Source organism: Rhinoraja longicauda, chromosome 27, assembly GCF_053455715.1.
Source record: "Rhinoraja longicauda isolate Sanriku21f chromosome 27, sRhiLon1.1, whole genome shotgun sequence".
NCBI lineage: Eukaryota > Metazoa > Chordata > Chondrichthyes > Rajiformes > Arhynchobatidae > Rhinoraja > Rhinoraja longicauda.
This window is the reverse complement of record NC_135979.1, coordinates 23,054,452-23,075,616: the sequence shown is the minus strand read 5'-3', so window position 1 is coordinate 23,075,616 and position 21,165 is coordinate 23,054,452. Positions and strand designations below refer to the sequence as shown.

Sequence of the window (21,165 nt, the reverse complement as noted above, 5' to 3'; positions counted from 1 at the left end):
TGTGATGCAACAGAGAAAGGCTCATTTATGCCTTCTCTCTGTTTCTTGTTAGCTCGCAACTTTGTATTGTGCATTACCTCCTCCATTGTGAGCTTCCATTTTCTGAAAAAACCTTTGATGTGGTATATTATCAAATGCCTTGTGGAAAGCTAAGTATAATACATCGACCAGTTCCACTTTGAGCACCACACATTACTTCTTATAATTCTAACTCCGTTGCCCAAACATGATTTACCTTTCTTAAAACCATGTTGACTTTTCCTGACTATCTAAAAATATTTGAAGTGCTTTATTATGATTCTTTTTTAGCACTAGTTCCTAATATTTTTCCGTTGGCATATGTTAAGCTAATAAGCCTGCAGTTTCCTCCTTTCTCTTCCCCATTTTCCAATCTAATGGAACCTTTTCCAAATCTAGGGAACTTTGAAAAATTAAAACCAAAGATAAAGGCAAACCTCTCATAGTATACCTCAGCGACAATACCTACAATTTGGATTTCTCATTTGGTCACACATTTAATCTTGCTTTGTCTTATTTTAAAACAGATAATCAATCAATCTTGCTGCATATATTTTTTGTGCAACAGCAAGAGGTTTTTAAACAGTGATGTCTGTCAGAAGAATTGCCGAACAGAGATCTTTGGACAACAATACAGTCAAGAGGTTTCAAGATGTCATTATCTACATGTGACACATATTGGTTTGTATGCTCCTTTATTTCGCTTTTAAATTATTTCGGCCTCTTAAATATAGAGCAATTTGGCTAATGTCCTATATCCTACCAAAATGCAAAAGCTCACATTTATCTGAATCAAATACCATCGGCCATTCCTCAGCCCATTGGCCCAGTTGATCAAGATCCCATTGCAATCTTAGATAACATTCTTCACTGTCCACTATACAACTAATTTAAGTAATACCTGCAAGCATACTAATTATGCCACCTGCACGTCACATCCAAATCATTAATATAAATAATGGACAAAAGTGGACCCCGCACTGATACCTGTGACACATCACTTGTTAGAGGTCTCTGGTCTGAAAAGCAACCCTCTACCACCTCCCTCTGTTTCATACCTTCAACCCAATATAATATCCAAATGAAGACACAAAGTGCTGGAGTAACTCAGCCGGTCTGGAGGCATCCTCGGAGAACATGGACGGGTGACATTTCGCATCTGGACCCTTCTTCAGGCTGATAATGTAGACTCGCTTCATTACATTGTTATTAACTTCATCATTCCCTTGCATCCGTGTCCTTCTCCAAGGTAAGTATAGATGAGAAATATTCATTTAACACTTCACCTATGCCTGTGCTTCCATATGTAGCCAACCTTCAGTTAATATATATTAAAAACAAGAGAGGTCCTAGAACTAATCCTTGTAAAACACCACTGGTTACACATGACATAAACATACAGACAGCACCACCACCAGGAGTCTGAAGAAGGGTCTCGACCCAAAACATCACTCATTCCTTCTCTCCAGAGCTGCTGCCTGTCCCGCTGAGTTACTCCGCAATTCATGTCTACCACCACTAGGTTCTGTCTTCGATGACCAAGTTTTCTCATTCATTGATAATCAATCAATCTTGCTGCAGTGAAAATTTTGGATCCAATTTACTAACTCATCCTGTTTACATAGCCACGAGGAAAGAGTGTAAATGGGATCCAGAGACAACGTGATATTAGATTGTATAAGCATAAATAAACATACAAGATCCAGAGACTGAGTGAGTAACAGGACTGACTGAATTATAGGTGTTCATGGTGGTTTGTAAACTCTACCCGAGCGAATAATTTACTCTTTGGAATGATACTGACCACAGACTGAATTTATTTGCAGTTTTCTCATTCATTGATAACCAATCAATCAATCTTGCTACAGTGAAAATTAGTGACACACATTCAGTCATATGCTTTAAATGTTTGTTTTAAATGTCTTTCATAGAAATAGGTTAGCATGGACAAGATAGGCCAAAGGGCCTGTTTCTATGCTGTAGAACTCAATGACAAAATAAATATGTACTTTATATATGCTAAAACACACCTATTATCAATGTGTAAGCAAGGAAGGCACCTCTGACAATGAAAAGTCACTCATGCTTTGCCTTTTGACTTGTAGTTTTAACAATAATGGCACAAATTAATGAAAATGCACATGGGTTACTGTGCAAAATGACAGCAAGTGCCAAAAAGTAATATATTTTGCTCAATTTCAATTTACTGATCAGAAATATAGATTACCACATTTAGATTCTCAATTTGACATACGTGGCCAGCAAAAACAAATTGAACAAATCCGTGGAAGTAGGATTAAATCATGTTCATACATGCAGGACCATGGTTCATTATGGTTGTATATGAAATAAATGAAAATGTGAACAAATGTGTTTTCTGTCAGGTTGTAAGCAGTGATGAGTTGGGAGGCACAAGGATCCGTGCTTGATCCTCAGTTACTTATGATATATATCATCAATTCTGATGAAGGCACTAAATGTAATGTCTCGTAGTCAGCAGACAACACAAAGCTGGGAGTGAGGAAGGAGTGGTAAGTATCAGGGAAAGAGAGGGGAATGTGAGATGTGAGGATGATGTAACCCGGGTTCGATCCTGACGACGGGTGCCGTCTGCTCCAAGTGGACATTAAATAACATCAGATTGTCAGCTATTTTTCCACAGAATTGAAAAATCAAAGTGGTATAAAAAAAATAGTGCTCTAATTGTCACGGTGGCGCAGCGGTAGAGTTGCCGCCTTACAGCGAATGCAGCACCGGAGACCCGGTTTCGATCCCGACTACGGGCGCCGTCTGTGCGGAGTTTGTGCGTTCTCCCCGTGACCTGCGTGGGTTTTCTCCGAGATCTTCGGTTTCCTCCCGCGCTCCGAGGACGTGCGGGTTTGTAGGTTAATTGGCTGGGCAGATGTAGGAATTGTCCCTGGTGTGTGTAGGATTGTGTTAGTGTGCGGGGATCGCTGGGCGGCACGGACCCGGTGGGCCGAAGGCCTGTTTCCGCGCTGTATCTCTAAATCTAAAAAAAAAAATCTAAAATCTTAAGAAGCTCCATTCTGATTAAGGCAAGTTGTGATATATTGGAAAAAGTGGGGGGGGGGGGCAATAAGACCTGGGTGTACACCAGTCACAGATAACATATGTAATCAGGAGGAATATGGTATGTGGGTCTTCATTGCAAGAGGATTTCAGCATAAAGGGAGAAGAATGTCTTGCTGTAGCTATATGGCGACTCAGTGGGACTAATCTAGAGCTTCCAGTGAAGTTTTGGAGTTCTTATTTGAGAAACGATGTTGTTGTCACAGAGGGAATACAACAAAGTCTAGCTGCTGGGATGACAGGACTGATATGCAAGTAAAATGAGGTTGATGAGGCCAATGTTCATTTACGTTTTGAAGAATAGGGAAACCATATAATTTGCAATAGGATTATAGAAAATGTGCAGGAAGGAATATGCAATGGCCAGCAAGCTCAGACTCTAGGTCACACATAAAGGACCTGGTACCTGGGTGGAGGGAGGATGGTGGGGAGGGGGTGACTATGGCCTTTTTAGTTGAAATAAGGAGAATTTGTTCAGAAAGAAATTAACATATAATTTATTACCACAGAAGGCAGTGGAAGCCAAAGCATTGAATATGTTTTAGATGAGGGTAGATATTTTTCTCAATGGTAAAATGATCAAGGGAACTGAGCACAGATGTGATGATCGGGCATTATTATATTGAATGATGGAGTTGTGCTGAAGGACCAAATGGCACACTCCTGCTCATCACCATGTTTATATGTTTCCATTATGTATACATGTCTTTCTTGCATGTTTCCACATAATCCATTCCAAATGTTTCCTCATTCCGTTCTCTTTTATTTTAATTTAATGCTGAAGCAAATCAATATTATTTGAGGTCAGAGAAGATGTTGTTTATTTTAATTATGATTCCAGTCATTAATAAGACCACCAGGAGCAGGCAAAAACTACTATAAAGAATAAATCTTCAGTTAAAATCATTGTCCAAATGCCATTTTTCACATGGAATCATAAAATATATTTTTTGAAACATTAAAGCTTTGCACCCAATATGTTACACTCGGTTAAGAAGTACATGCTCCGATAATAATAAACACCTTTTTTTACGATGCATGAAAAAGGAAATGGTAATAAATGGATATTTCTGCCCGAGCTAAAGTTGTGACAGATTTTTTTAAACATTGATGCCTACAAACACATTGATGCCTACAAAAACAAATGCCTGTTTCTGCACATTGCTGAAGCCTACAAACCATTAATAAGATTCAACTCTGTACATTTTTTGTTCATGGTAGGTAGTCTACAAAAATATTCTAAAACATTGCTATTAAACCAGCATGCAAAACAAAAACAACTGGCAAATAAATTATGCTTTGGTTTAAACTTCATTGAGTAACGATAAGATATGCGTATTCAATATCCCATCCCCCGGAATTAATCAAATGGCCTGCTTCAATTAGAACAAAGAAAAGCACAGCACAGAAATGGGTCCTTCATATCAGTGTTGACCGTGATGCCAATTTAAACTAATACCATCCGCCTGCACATGGTCCATATACCTCTATTCCCTGCCAGTTCATGTGTCTGTTTAAATGCCTCTTAAACATTGCTATCATATTAGGTTCCCCCACCCTCCCCCACCCCCTATCCTCCCTGGCAGCACATTCCAGCCATCCATCATTCTCTGTGCGAAAGACGCAAATCTCCTTTTGTCACCCCCCCCCCCCCTCTCACCTTAAATCTATGCTCTCTAATATTTGACATTTCCACCTTAGGTAATTGTCTCTGGCTATCTTTTCTCCTTACTTTGATTAATCAATTACATTAAAGTGTCCATGATCCAAAAGCTGGCCACATCAAAGTGATATTACAGGGTGTACAGATGCTGTAACTCTGCAATGTTGCACACCTGCTGAACCTTGAAAGCCCCCTCCAACATTGCTCAAAATCAGGAATACACTACATGTCTACAGTGGTTCAGCTCCAACACTATCCGGAACAAAACTGTTCTCTGGTCCAGTGAACCCAATATTCTGTCCCGCCATCACTGGTGATTTTTCAGCAACATATATTAGCAACAAGATGTAATAAACAATCAACTAATCTTACTTCACATCTTCCCTGAGCTCTGCAACTTCCATCACTTCCAGGCAACAACTGTCATGAGAGCACCACCATTTCCCTCCAAGCCACAAACACCCTACCTTGAACTGTTAATCTATGTTTATTCATCATCACTGGGTTTGAATCTTAATACATGGTGAGAGTGCCATGGAATGCAGTAGATCACGAGGAAGACCCACACTTCTTATGGTGACTAAGATAGGTAATTAATGCACCCATTCCAGCACCCCAAGAAAATAAAGACAATTTAGCATAGGAATTGAGCCTCAACTATATGGTTAATATATGGTTAATTTAAGAGGACTGCCAGCTAATATTACAAAATGACATTTAATTGGGAACTTCACAAACACCTCTGTTAGCAAACAATGTGCCTCCCTTTTGGGTACTCAATTTTCTGTATTTATTCATGGGATGAAGGCATCTGGCAAGAACAGCATTTTTATCTATCTATAATTTCTTTTGACTAAGTGTCTTGCCAAGTCATTCAGACAGCAATTCAGAATCTAACACAATGCTGTAGGCAGTATCTGCAATATCTCCAAATCATGAATCCAGAGTTCTGGACTCCTAGTCCATTAACATACCAATGATGCTACAGGACAGAATTAAATTGTATTGCTGTACTGTTTTCACCACCCTAGTACAATTATTTTCATTTTTTTGCTGGAAACGCCAGCTGAACAAAACAGGAACAGAACAATGGTGTTGAATGATGGTAAAAATACAAATTATTTCTCATTATTCACCAAACTTTTCATAGATAATCAAATACATACATAACAGTGTCATATATGATTGAGGGTTCACTGTATTATTCAAAATTCACTCAAAGAATCATAAATCATGTCACTTCCTAGGGTAAAAATTATTTGCGCTGGAAATTTAGGATTAAACTGATGAATCATGCGAGACCTGTGCCTTTCAGCAATAGGTGCAGGCCGCTTCCGTTGCAACATGGTCAGTGGCTGCCCAATGTGTGAGTGTTGCTGCTGAATGTCTGATCTCAGCTTTACACTGTTTGCTTGCAGCCACACAAGCTCAGATCATTGCCTCTGGATCTGAAATTCATGTGTAGAAGGTCATGTGAGAGAATCTCGGCACTCCAGCAAACTGTCCTTCAGCAGATTACAGGAGTATGTGTTCAACCCCAAGAGAATGGCAGAAGATCCACAGGTTACAAATCTGTGGTAGCAACATGCCCTTGCCACTGTCTCTCCTTTAGTCCTTATTGTTGCACTTTCCCAGACAATTTGCCCAGACCATTTACAGCACATGACAGTGACGTACATTCCTAAGCCACGCCATCAAACATGAAAGATGGCCGCTGCCACTTTTCACATACTCCTTTAAAGCTATACAACCATTCACCAGCTTTAGTGGAGCCACTAAGACAGCATTGCATAGAAATAAAACAAAAAAATACTGGAGAGATTCAACATATCAAGCTGCATCCATGGAGAGAGAAAGAGATATCATTTCCGGTCGAAGACCATAAGAACTGGAAACAGAGAACTTGAGGGAGAGCACTAGGAGAATATTTGAATGAGGGTGAAATAATGTAGTTATTAAATAGACAATGAGACTGTCATGAAGGAATGCTGAGGTCAACCCCAACAAATGTTAGAGTTTGCACATTGGAATGGGGATATTTATTTCCAAATTTGTAAGTTAATCAAAGATGACTCTACCTTGAAGATGCAGAAATATCCAAGCAATGAATGAATTTCTCATACTCAGTGGTAGTTGTTCAGTGCGCTGGCAGTCTTCATGAGTTACCACTATGGTTTGCCCATGGTGTACACCGCAAACATTACAAAGATGTTTACCTATAATAAACATTCGGTGGTGGGGAGCGGGGAGGGGGGGGGGGGGTGTGTGGTTAATGAATGAGTTGAAACTACTCGTAAGTAACTTACGAGTTGTGCTCACAAAACGAAGTGGAATACAATCCTCACCTGGGATTTAGTCCCTTGCGGTAGAAAACATGGCTTTATAGACAATAGACAATAGGTGCAGGAGGAGGCCATTCGGCCCTTCGAGCCAGCACCGCCATTCAATGTGATCATGGCTGATCATTCTCAATCAGTACCCCGTTCTTGCCTTCTCCCCATACCCCCTGACTCTGCTATCCTTAAGAGCTCTATCCAGCTCTCTCTTGAATGCATTCAGATAATTGGCCTCCACTGCCTTCTGAGGCAGAGAATTCCACAGATTCACAACTCTCTGACTGAAAAAGTTTTTCCTCATCTCAGTTCTAAATGGCCTACCCCTTATTCTTAAACTGTGGCCCCTTGTTCTGGACCCCCCCAACATTGGGAACATGTTTCCTGCCTCTAACATGTCCAACCCCTTAATAATCTTATATGTTTCGATAAGATCTCCTCTCATCCTTCTAAATGGACTTTGAATGTGTCATTGTTGCCACTGTAATTTACATACTCTGGTCAATGGTTATTTTCAAGATACTTCCTGTGGGGACCAAATAACGATATTGAATTTAAATGCCATTGGGAAATGGGTGCATAAATTAAGATTCAGGTCCTTAGGGCCGAGCACAAGCATGGATTGAAAATTGGCTGTCACATAGAAAAATGAGAGTTGGAATAAATGGATCCTTTTAAGCTGCAGGGATACAACTATCGGGAGTACACCAGGGAGTAGTTTCTACCCTTCAGTTGTATACTATTTAAATTAATAATCTGAAAGAAGAAACAAAATGCAAGGTTTCATGACTGGTCTAGGCAATAAAATCTTTCTTATCTTATACCATCTTCTATATACTAAAACTCTCATTTGTTCGCTTGTTCCTGAACTACAGCCAAAACGGTACATGATAGCGCAACACTTTTAGGCCCACCTTACTCACCTTCGTCCCATGGTCCTTTGGAAGAAGTTTCATTGAAATCGGCGTTATATTTTTTAAGTTATTCACATTTTAAAGCTTTAAAAACTGCGCATGTGCAGTTGGGGCTCCGTTGATCTGGTACTTACATAAGATGGCCGCCACATCCGGGCATGCACAGAACAAGGGTGCGTCCGCACCTGCGCAGTTGGGGTCCGTTGAGAAGGGCTCGGCCACCTGTCTCTTGGGAGCGGGAGAGCCAGGCCTGGTGCCGGGGGAAGCAGCTGGAGCCAGGGCCTGGCCTGGACGTGACCGGGTAACCGCAAGCATGAGGTGGGCCAAGGGGAAAGGCGGCAGCAGCAGCAGCAGCAGTGGCGAGGCCGGGCGTTGGTGAAGGTGGAGGCCGAGGTCTGGGCCTGGCACTGGGCCTGCCCTCGGCTCCCCGATTCCCCCCCTCCTCTCCCCGGCCGGCCCAGCGCCTTCCCCACGCCTCCCAGAGTCCAGCGGCTCAGGAACCGTAGGAGAGCCGCTGCCGTCTACCACTGAACATCCTCACACTGGGACACGGCCGGACACTTCCCCCCCCCCCCCCCCCCAAGGGGGAGCAAGGGAGGAGGGGCGTGGGGGTTGGGGTGGAGAGAGGGGGGAGGTGAGGGAGGGACGGGGTGGAGGAGAGGAGAGGGGAGTGGAGGGAGGGGGGGGGAGGAGGGGAGGGAGAGAGGGGGGCGTGGGGGAAAGGAGGGGAAGGGGCGAGGGGGGAGATAGGGGGAGGAAGGGGGGGGAAAGGGGAAGGAGGAGTGAGAGGGGCGGGGGGAGTGGGGGAGAAGAGGGTGCTGCACCAATGCAGGAGTGGTTTGGGCCCAACGGGTCCACTTGGTCTAGTAATATATAGATCCTAAAAGTTCACAGATTTTATGATCTTCACCTATCCAAGCAGGTAGAACTCTGGAACAGCAAGACTGGAACTATGCCTACCACTACTGGTAGATCTCCACCACCACTTATGTCCAGATGCGTTGCTCTGGACATATGGATTGTTGTTTGTAAAGTCTTGTTAGCATTGGGCCCTCCTCATCAGTCTTTTTTCCTCCAACTTAGGGTTTCTTTGGGCCTGCTGGTCATATCCCAGAGTCAAGCCCCTGGTCATACCAATGGCAGCTCTGCTAAAGTACCTATACCCGAGTAAAAATAAAGTAGAGTTCACTGCCCTTTGGAAAAATATATTTGCGCTTCTGGCAATTCAAACTTAAGAATCTGAATACAAGAATGCCTCTGAAAACCTATCCTCACAATCTGTCAGTAACTGCATTTTCCTTTAAATAATACAGAGGGATGAGCTTCAACTTGAAGTTTAGCCCTAATTTCTTCTGCTAGTTTGACAGAGGCAGCTCAAAGTAGAAGGATGAGTTTGACATGTGCATTCAAGGAAGACTGATACCATGCTTGCACATATTATGTGCAGAGAATTGCACAAGCAGGCACAAGGAACTGTAGATGCTGGTTTACAAAACAAACCCAAAAAGTGCTGGAGTAGCTCAGCAGGTCAGGCAGAATCTCTGAAGAACATGCTGAGGCAATGTTTGGAGTCAGGACCCTTCTTCAGACAGGGCATTAATTTGCTGCATCATGGCCTGGTTCAGTTCTTCAAGACTCAAGAGTCTTGTTTTATAAACCAACATTTACAGTTCTTTGTGCCTGCTTGTGCAATTCTCCACGCATAATATGTGCAGGCTTCCACCAGTGGGCACATGATACCAGCAGGCCCAAAGAAACCCCAAGTTGGAAGGAAAAATAGTGTGATGAGGAGGGCCCAATGCTAACAAGACTTTACAAACAACAATCCATATGTCCAGAGCAACTCAAGAGTCTTGAAGAAGGGTCCTGACGCAAAATGTCATCTCCCTTTTTCCCTCCACAGATGCTGTCTGACCTGCTGAGTTACCTCAGCACTTTGATTTTTTGCTCAAGATTCCAGCATCTGCACTTTTGTGTCTAAGTTACATGATCAAAACTGCTTCTAAGAACATGCTTCACGTATCATTAATGATTTATTTAAAAAAATTAGAGATACTTTTTGGTTATGATCTTTTGAAATTAAAATGATAAACATGATAAATAATAAGGATGTAACAATTAATGAAGGGGTTCACTGGTGTGATTTATAAAGCGATTAAACTCTCTCAATGTGACTGAAGTTTATTAACAAGTCTTAGCTGCAAACCAAAGAAAAGTTTCATTGTGGCCTACTAGAGGGAATAAAATAAATACGTATGTGGTGAGGAAAGATTTGGGACTATGGAGACAGGGCAGGGGGTGGAGATGTGTAGCTGCTGAGGTGTTCTGGTAGAAAGCTGGCATAGATACAAAGGGCAGAATATCCTTCTTCTGTGCTGTTACTATTTTTGATTCTGTGATTCTATGCTTTGTGTGCAAAAAACTACAGATGCTGTAAATCTGACATGGAAACAGAAAATGTGGCAACTTCCAAACAGATCATGCAGAATCTGAAAAGGGAAACAAAGTTTCCTTGGGTTAATGATCTATCATCAAAAATTGTAGAGTTAGAGATTTTAAACCACCTAATCATATAAATGGGGATTGAGAGGGTGTGAGACAACAACAAAACATGTCTGTTACAAGTGAAAGGCAGCAGAAACTAACAAACAAAAGAAGTCATGGTCCAACACAAAGATAGATGTCAACAAATAAAGATACCAAGGATAGATGGAAAGGAATCGTGAAAGCAACATTACAACCATTACCATCATCTCTCCTCTTCCCAGGCCAAAGACCATTTTGATTTCTGTGTCATCATTTTCTTAAAAAATGAATACATTTATAACTTCTGCCAACTCTTAGAAAAAGTCATTACCCTAAAACATAAATTGTTTTCCTCAACACACAAGTTACCTGAATACTTCTAACATGTTTTATTTTTGCATCCTTTAAATGGAAAGATGATTTGTAACTATGAGGAAAAATGACAACCATTTGGCACCATTCAACAAAATCAGAAAATATAGTAATCCAAAGAGTTATTTTCTATCTGGACATACTAACAATAAATCAAAGCATAATATCGAAATAATGAGAATGCAGTTCCCAGATACGAGTTCAGGTCTTTCCCAGATGGAGGATAGAAAGACTCCTATTCTACAAGGATAATCAAATGATTTCAACTTTTAAAGGTTAACACATATAATATGGCACTGTTTTCAATTTTGTCTCGTTCTTAATAAGGTAATCAAACTGATTGAATCAGAATTTGTCCAAACATACAAGAAATCTGAATGGCCCCAGTTTACGACTTTTTCAATGTTCACCATGAGCTTAATTGTTGTAATAATTCAACTGATGAATAACTTTAATCGCTCAGTATCATCAACCTCAATACTGAAAAAACAGCACAAATTGGTCCTGCCATCATAAAAACATTCTGAAGATGCATATGATTAAAATAAGTTTATACCAACCAGGGCAAAGTGCAATGTTGCAGAGCTTGGTTTGCAGCTCTGGGCCCTGACACGCTTTCCCTCCATGTTGTGGAGCAACGCACATCCGCGATCTGGTTCTCGATCCTCTCCCACAGGAAATTGAGCACAAACTCCATGGCGACCATTCCTCCCACAGACCATGTACTACAACACAGTGCAAATCACATGAGAGATCTGTCACCACAGAATGCTACAATAACAAATACAAGTCTTTACTCTGAGGATGACAGACCTGCTTCAGTAGTAAACAGATATTTCACTTTGGTGGTGTTTTCTAACTGGAATGATAATCATTAGCTGGCCCGGGGAAAGTAAAGCTTCTTTGTCAAACATTGCCCTTTTAATGTTATTAAATTAAATTTCTAAATTTCTTATTCTTTCTGTACATTTCAAAGGTATGAGTCCAAATGCATGGGTCCTTTTGAAGGCATCATTATTTTCAATCTTTCACAAAGCAGCTTAACAAAACTGAGACAAAACTGAAAAGGTGATGCTATTTCAAGATGCAGTAACGATATTAGCAATCCTTTAATCAACTATTACAAATAATCAGATGAAATAGGCATAACTTTTATAACCACCAGCAACCATTAACTATGGCAGCATGGAGACGCTGGGTGTCTAAATTTAGTCATCAATTAAAGCAGAACTGTTGTGTCACTGGACTAAAACAAGTAAATTATTGAGCAACTTTAGTGCTACTGAACTGTTCAATTCCTGTTGGATTCAGCTGATGGAACAAATGTCCCACCCCCTCAACAAGTGCTACCTGACTCTCTGTGTTCCTCCAGCAACCTCATGTTACCTGCTGATGTCTATACCAGTTCCATGGAAGCATAATCTGGCTACACTTGCTCCCCTGACCTCTCTTCACATCTCTACAAATTTGTTCTTCATAGAAGCTTATTCAGCTCCCTCTTGAATCTCCTCCATCATTGCATCTGACACATTCCAGTTCCTAATTATAGCTAACATAAAGAAGTTTTCCATATGTGAAATCTGTTTTATTTTCCTTAATTCTATGTCCCCTAGTTCTTGACCCCATCAACAATAAATTTATCTATTCTGTTGAAACCATTCATGATTTTAAACAGCTCACCCTCTCAGCTTCTTCACGGAGGAAAGGTCTAGCTTCCCCAATCATCCACATAACTAAACCCCATTATTCCTGAAATTATTTTATTAAATCTCTTTGCATTCTCTTCTAAAGTGTAGTTCACAGAAATCAACGCAATATTCCAATTGTGGAGGAACCAGTTTTATAAAGGTTCATCGAAAAAATCTTGCTCTTGAACACTATGCCTCTGAGCTCATGTTCCCATAAACTTATTTAAATACATTTCTCTACCTGCCCTGCCTTTTTGAATGAATTATGCACATAAACTCTTTGATCTTGTACCTCATTTACAATTTTGCCCTCTAATTTATATCGTCTATATTATTCTTTCTCCCAAAATTTACCACTTTAGATTTTAGCACCACAGAAAGTTTGTAGATTTGTCATTTGTAGATTTGGAAAATGTACTCTGTACACCGAGTCCAGGTTATTAATATTTGTTAAGTAAACCAGTAGTCCTAGTAATCACTGCGAATTCCACTGGACACCTCCCTATAATCCATTATAAAAAACGTTTCAGAATTGTTCTGTTTCTTGCTACTCAGTCTGTTTTCTAGCCTTTCTGCGACAGCCCGTTTATTTCATGGTTTCAGTCTTAATGACAAGGCAACTTGTTGGCAGCTTATGAAATGCCTCCCGGTACATGCATGTCTACATATACATCAACTGCATTTTCCATTTCAACTTTTGATTGCACTGTGTAAGAAAATAACTGCAGATGCTGGTACAAATCGAAGGTATTTATTCACAAAATGCTGGAGTCAGGCAGCATCTCAGGAGAGAAGGAATGGGTGACGTTTCGGGTCGAGACCCTTCTGCAGACTGATGTCAGGGGGGAGGGACAAAGGAAGGATATAGGTGGAGACAGGACGTTACTGAGAGGGAGAACTGGGAAGGGGAGGGGGGGGGGGGAAGAGAGGGACAGAGGAACTATGCTCATACCGCTGGGCTGCAAGCTGCCCAAGCGGAATATGAGGTGCTGTTCATCCAATTTCCGGTGGGACTCACTATGGCACTGGAGGAGGCCCATGACAGAAAGGTCAGACTGGGAGTGGGAGTTAAAGTGCTCAGCCACTGGGAGATCAGGTTGGTTAAGGCGGACTGAACGAAGGTGTTGAACAAAATGATCACCGAGCCTGCGTTTGGTTTCGCCGATGTAAAGAAGTTGACATCTAGAGCAGCGGATACAATAGATGAGGTTGGAGGAGGTGCAGGTGAACCTATGTCTCACCTGGAAAGACTGTTTGGGTCCTTGGATGGAGTTGAGGGGGGAGGTAAAGGGACAGGTGTTGCATCTCGTGCGGTTGCTGGGGAAAGTGCCCGGGGATGGGGTGGTTTGGGTAGGAAGGGACGAGTGGACCAGGAGCACGTTCAGGAGCTAACTCCAATCTCTCCCCTCCTGAACGTGCAGCCCTCCACTCACTCTGCAACAACCCTGACTTAGTCATCAAACCCGCTGACAAGGGAGGTGCTATGGTAGTTTGGCGAGCTGACCTCTACCAGACCGAGGCCAGACGACAACTCTCAGACACCTCTTCCTACTGGGGTGCCCAGGGATGGGGTGGTTTGGGTAGGAAAGGACGAGTGGACCAGGGAGTTACGGAGGGAACTGTCTCTGCGGAACGCAGAAAGGGAGGGGATGGGAAGATGTGGCCAGTGGTGGGGTCCCGTTGTAGGTGATGGAAATGTTGGAGGATGATTTGTGGGATACGCTGGCTGATGGGGTGGAAGGTGAGAACGAGGGGGATTCTGTCCTTGTTACAAATGGGGGAGTGGGAGCAAGAGCGGAGCTGCGGGATGTAGAAGAGACCCTAGTGAGAGCCTCATCTATAATGGAAGAGGGGAAGCCCCGTTTCCTGAAGAATGAGGACATCTCTGATGCCCTAGTGTGAAACACCTCAACCCGGGCGCAGATGCGGCGTAGACGGAGGAATTGGGAGTGGGGGATAGACGTTTTGCAGGAGACAGGGTGGGAAGAAGTGTAGTCCAGATAGCTGTGCGAGTCAGTGGGTTTATAGTAGATGTCGGTCACTAGTCTGTCTCCTGTGATGGAGATGGTGAGGTCCAGAAACGGGAGGGAGATGTCGGAGATAGTCCAAGTATATTTAAGGGCAGGATGGAAATTGGAAGTGAAGTGTATGAAGTCAGTGATGGGTACAAAAGGTAGCACCAATGCAGTCGTCGATGTAGCGGAGGTAGAGTTCGGGGATGGGGCCAGTATACGTTCGGAACAGGGTTTGTTCGACGTACCCGACAAAGAGGCAGGCGTAGCGAGAGCCCATAGGTACGCTGCTGGTTTGGAGGAAGTGGGAGTAGTCAAAGGAGAAGTTGTTAAGGGTAAGAACCAGCTCTGCTAGGCGGAGGAGAGTGTTAGTAGATGGGGATTGGCTGGTTGTACAGTCGAGGAAGAAACGGAGGGCTTCAAGACCATCCTTGTGGGGGATGGAAGTGTAGAGTGACTGGACATCCATGGTAAAGATGAGGGAGTGGGGGCCTGGAAACCGGAAGTTATCGAGGAGATGGAGAGCATGTGAGGTGTCTTGGACGTAGGTGGGGAGGGATTTGACCAGGGATTTGATAGGATGGAGTTGACGTATTTGGAAATAAGTTCGGTGGGACATGAGCAGGCAGAAACAATGGGTCTGCCGGGACAGTTCTGTTTATGGGTTTTAGGTAGGAGGTAAAATTGGGCCGTGCGGGGCTGGGGAACGATACATTTGGAGGCATTAGAGGGTAGATCGCCGGAAATGGTGAGGTTCGTGATGGTGCTGATGATTAAGGTCTGGTGTTTGTCAGTGGGGTCATGGTCCAAGGATAAGTAGGAAGAGGTGTCTGAGAGTTGTCGTCTGGCCTCGGTCTGGTAGAGGTCAGCTCGCCAAACTACCACAGCCCCTCCCTTGTCAGCGGGTTTGATGACTAAGTCAGGGTTGTTGCAGAGTGAGTGGAGGGCTGTACGTTCAGGAGGGGAGAGGTTGGAGTTAGCTCCTGAACGTGCTCCTGGTCCACTCGTCCCTTCCTACCCAAACCACCCCATCCCCGGGCACTTTCCCCAGCAACCGCACGAGATGCAACACCTGTCCCTTTACCTCCCCCCTCAACTCCATCCAAGGACCCAAACAGTCTTTCCAGGTGAGGCAGAGGTTCACCTGCACCTTCTCCAACCTCATCTATTGTATCCGCTGCTCTAGATGTCAACTTCTTTACATCGGCGAAACCAAACGCAGGCTCGGCGATCGTTTCGCTCAACACCTTGGCTCAGTCCGCCTTAACCAACCTGATCTCCCAGTGGCTGAGCACTTTAACTCCTCCTCCCATTTCCAGTCTGACCTTTCTGTCATGGGCCTCCTCCAGTGCCATAGTGAAGCCCACCGGAAATTGGAGGAACAGCATCTCATATTTTGCTTGGGCAGCTTGCAGCCCAGCGGTATGAACATTGACTTCTCCAACTGTAGATAGTTCCTCTGTCCCTCTCTTTCCCCCCCCCCTCCCCCTTCCCAGTTCTCCCTCTAACTTCCTGTCTCCACCTATATCCTTCCTTTGTCCTTCCCCCCTGACATCAGTCTGAAGAAGGGTCTCGACCCGAAACGTCACCCATTCCTTCTCTCCTGAGATGCTGCCTGACCTGTTGAGTTACTCCAGCATTTTGTGAATAAATACCTTTGATTGCACTGTAATCATTGCATTTAGTCTTTTTGTAAACAAGATAGCAATGCTTCACATTTCCAGTCCTCAGGCAATGACCCTGGATCTATTGATATTTGGATAATCATAGCTAATCTCTAATCTCCTCACCTATTTTCCTCAACATCCAGGGGCATATCCTATCTGCAGCAACTCACTTATCAGCTTTATTTGCAACTAACCTTTCCTAACCTGTCCAGAAATGAAACCAAATTTTCATTCTTAAGAACATCTTACATGACTGTTGTGGTGATAACATCGTCGACTGGGTGGATATTGGACAGAAAGCCACGAGGTACAACATTTAATGTTATCTTACTTGAATTCAAATCAGCTAACATCTCTTGAACAATGGTTGATCTCTGTGCAGACGTTTTGCCCAACAAATGAGAAATAATAAATAAAGTCATAGAGGCATAGAGCACTGACACAGGCCTCTCCGTCAAGCTGCCTAGCTGAACAAGACTCTGCAGCAATTCTTGATAATTATCTTCACTATCTACAACATCACCTATTTTAGTGTTTATTCACAAAATGCTGGAGTAACTCAGCAGGTCAGGTAGCATCTCAGGAGAGAAGGAATGGGCGACGTTTCGGGTCGAGACCCTATTTTAGTGTCATCTGCAAGCTTACTAATCATGCCTCGTACATTATTTTCTGAAACGTTGATATAGATTACAAATAGCAGTGGACCCAGCATCAATTCCTGACACACACCACGAGTCACATGCCTCCAGTCCAAAAACAACCTTCCACTACCACCCTCTGCTTCCTACAAAGAAGCCAATTCTGTATCCAGTAGTATAAGAAAATAACTGCAGATGCTGGTACAAATCGATTTATTCACAAAATTCTGTATCCAGTTAGCTCGCTCTCCTGGATTAAATCCTGAAGGTTATATTCCTGATCTGACCATCCAGAGCAACCTACCATGCAGATCCTTATCAAAGGCCTTGTTGAAATCCATTTAGACAACATCTCATCAACCTTCTTGGTTATTTTGTTAAAGAAACTTAAAGTCGTGTACTATTCAGTATGTACAGTTTTGTACATTCTGATTAGGGATAGTCAGTATGTACAAAAACATATCCTTAATCAACTCCTGTCTTTCCAAATACAGGTCTCTTATCCCTCAGAAACCTTTCCAGTAACGTGTTCCACAGATGTTGGGCTCACTGCATTTATAGCCCCCCAGGTTTTACTTTGCAGCCCTTCTCAAATAGATACACAAAATTAGCTACACTCCTGCCAACTGGCACCTCAAACATCAGGGTGGAAATATCAATGACTAGAGAGATATCAATCAAAGATGAGAGGAGCAATGTTTAAAGGAGATGTGATTTAAAGGTGATGTTGATAGAAGAGTCCATTTTATCTTGGCATCATGTTTGGCACAGACATTGCGGGCTGAAGAGCCTATTTCTGCACTGTTCTATAATACTAAATATTGCAGTTATGTCAGGAACTTTAAACATTTGGAGGCAAAAAAGCTGATTAATTGGCTTTCATAAACTGTCAGGTTGAACCTGAGAAAGGTCTAACTTTCAAGCTAATTTACAGGAAAATGAAACTCTAACTGGGTTGGCATTCAATTATTTTTTTAGATTAACAGGATTCCAGGAATGTATAAGGATGCAACAGTGTTTTAATGTCAGAACAAAATATTGTAGTAAGGTCCAAACTGGCATATACTAATTTACAATTTGACTCAGTGCCAAGTCTTGCCTTCATAATCAAAGAAATTCTGCCGATTCAACAAATGCTACCAATCCAGTCACAGAGCGTGATCCTCCATTTGGACAAACTCAATCCTGTGCTTACATATAATGAGTACATCCAGGCATCTCAGTTGTCGATTCAGATCATGGGAAAAGTTGTGATTCTTTTCACTTGTTTTCTGCAACATACTAGGATCAAAAGAATCATTGTCTCTTCTATTTGAAATACAATGAATTGCCATTCAACCTCCACAGAATCAAGGTTCACCTGAAATGAAAAATGTTTTGCTTTTGGACTACCAGATCAAGTTGCATAAAGATCATATATTTGCATGATTCATCCATATTTCCAGTTGGGACATCAACTGAACTGCTGCCTATTGCAGATAATACTGAAGGGAGGTGTATATTTATGTAACATATTGCAGCCTACTGGAAAGGGAAAATAAATTCCTTTGCTTTTGATGAAATTGAAGATCTCGATTGTACAATTATGCACAACCTGAAATTATGGGATTATGGATCATTGAATAATTTTCTTTTTCATATGTTCTATACCCAGTTTTCTTGAAGGAGTTCCTCTCCATCCTCCATTTCAAATTCAAACTAGAAGGAATGTAGCCATCATTATTGTCCTCTGTAGATGTATCCCTTATCTTCATACAGTGTCTTTGGTGTGCGACACCTCATTCAAGGGAAATATCCTCCCAACGTCTCACCTGTTAAAGCCTTAAGAATATTATGAATGTCTTGATCAGATTTTCTCTAATTCTTCTGAACTTAAGCAAATACAGTCTTTGCTTTTGAAGACTAAATCAAAAAAATTAAAACAATTGCAGCAGATGTTAGAAATCATAAATCTATAAAGATGTTGGAAACATGCAGCAAAGCAGGCAGCATCTGGAGAAAGAGAAACAATGTTGATCTTTCATCAGGACTTGAAAAGCGGGAGAAGAAAGTTAGTTCTCAGTTGCAGAAAAGTTGGAGGAGGCATGGACAGGACTAAGGGAATATCGATGCTACAGTGAGGCCAGAATTGATCACAGTTGCTGTGGGGATACATAGTAGTCGATGGGTTAAAGGTAGCAGTTATTAAAAAAAAAGTGAGCCAACATCACAGAAGACTTACAACATATGTATCCAGCTCTGATACAATCAAAGGAGATGACCAACCGGATGATGCAGAATTAGTATTGTATGTGGTAGGATACAATATACATCGACAGAAAATGGGGTACTGTTCTTCAAATAGTTCAACAGTCACAAAGTGGAGTGGAATAGTGCAATTTGTTCATACCTACTAAATTACCTAACCAAGCTAGTCCTGCCTCCCTACGCTTGACCGATATCCCTCCAAATGTTTCCTATGCATGTCCCTATCAAACAATCTTTTAAATGTCATAATACTACCCACCTTTATCACTTCCTCAGGCAGCTTGTTTCATACAATGCTGGAGTAACTCAGCAGGTCAGGCAGCATCTCGGGAGAGAAGGAATGGGTGACATTTCTTCAGTCTGAAGAAGGGTCTCGACCCGAATCGTCACCTATTCCTTCTCTCCCGAGATGCTGCCTGACCTACTGAGTTACTCCAGCATTTTGTGAATAAATCGATTTGTACCAGCATCTGCAGTTATTTTCTTATACAGCTTGTTTCATATATGTATCCCCCTCTGTGGGGAAAAAGATACCCCTCAATTCACTTTTAAATCTTTCCCCTCTCACCTTAAAGAGAATTACAACGCATGACACATCAGATAGTCGAGCATTTTGCAATTCTTTTCATAATAACATAACAGTATAACAGAGCTTTATTTGTCGTTCGGTACCGAAGTACCGAACGAAACTACATAGCAGTCATAGAAGAAAAAAAAGAACACAAGACACATAACCCCAACACAAACGTCCATCACAGTGACTCCAAACACCCCCTCACTGTGATGGAGGCAACAAAACTTCCACTCTCTTCCCCACGCCCACGGACAGACAGCTCGTCCCCGACCGACCCGCACAGTCCCCGCACCGGGCGCTGAAACGTCTCGCGGCCGAACCGGGCGATGAAAGGCCCGCGACCAAGCCTTGCGCAGCTAAGTCCCGTGGCCGAGCCGCACCAGCGATGTAAAGCCCCGCAGCCGAGCTGCACCGGGCGATGTTAAGTCCCGCAGCCGAGTTGCACCGGGCGGTGTTAAGCCCCGCAGCCGAGCTGCACCGGGCGGTGTTAAGCCCCGCAGCCGAGCTGCACCGGGCGATGTAAAGCCCCGCAGCCGAGCTGCACCGGGCGATGTTAAGTCCCGCAGCCGAGCCGCACCAGCGATGTAAAGCCCCGCAGCCGAGCTGCACCGGGCGGTGTTAAGTCCATGTTCATAAGTTATAGGAGAAGAATTAGGCTATTCGGCCCATCAAGTCTACTCCGCCATTCAATAATGGCTGATCTATTTTTCTAACCCTATTCTCTTGCCTTCTTCGCATAACCCGACACCCATACTAATCAAGAATATGTCAATCACCGCCTTAAAAATATCCATTGACATGGCCTCCACAGCCATTTCTGACAATGAATTCCACAGGTTTATCACCATCTGACGAAATAAATTCTTCATCATCTCCTTTCCAATGGTACATCCTTTTATTTTGAGGCAATGGCCTCTGGTCCAAGACTCTCCCACTAGTGGAAGTATCCTCTTTACATCCACTCTATCCTTTTACACTTGTTTATCTGCATTGTCACTCTAAATGATTATCCAATTAACCATCACTGAATCCCATGACAACTTTGCCCAAACCTGGCCTCGCCAAATCATAGATATTGCCTTTGCCTCTTTTCACATCCTCATCAATTCAAACCTTGTTTTTCTCTCTTTTCCAGTTTGACCTGAATCATTAGCTCTGCTTCTCTTTACACATTTGCTGTTTGATCAAGCATTTTTTTTAAAAATTTAGTATTCTGAATCTCATATGGCAAATGTGTAATCCTTGGGACCAGTCTCATGAATCTACACTGAACACCCTCTAGGACATTCTTTCTTATCTAAAGAACTTAAAACTTTACACAATAGTCTATGTGAAGTCTCACAGATGCGCCATCAAGTTGCATTATTCTAATCTCATTCTTACCAGCTACGAGGTAAAACAAATATAACTCCATTACCAGCTG

At 42.6% G+C, this 21,165-nt stretch overlaps 1 protein-coding gene across 1 annotated transcript in view; it reads right to left on the bottom strand.

The window, feature by feature from the left end:
• LOC144606604 (adhesion G protein-coupled receptor B2-like) overlaps positions 1 to 21,165 on the bottom strand; it is a 264,431-nt gene that overhangs the window by 95,913 nt on the left and 147,353 nt on the right. Inside the window, exon 5 of the mRNA XM_078422876.1 lies at positions 11,477 to 11,641. Within this exon, the coding sequence (XP_078279002.1) occupies positions 11,477 to 11,641 (165 nt within the window). The remainder of the gene's footprint in view (positions 1 to 11,476; positions 11,642 to 21,165) is intronic.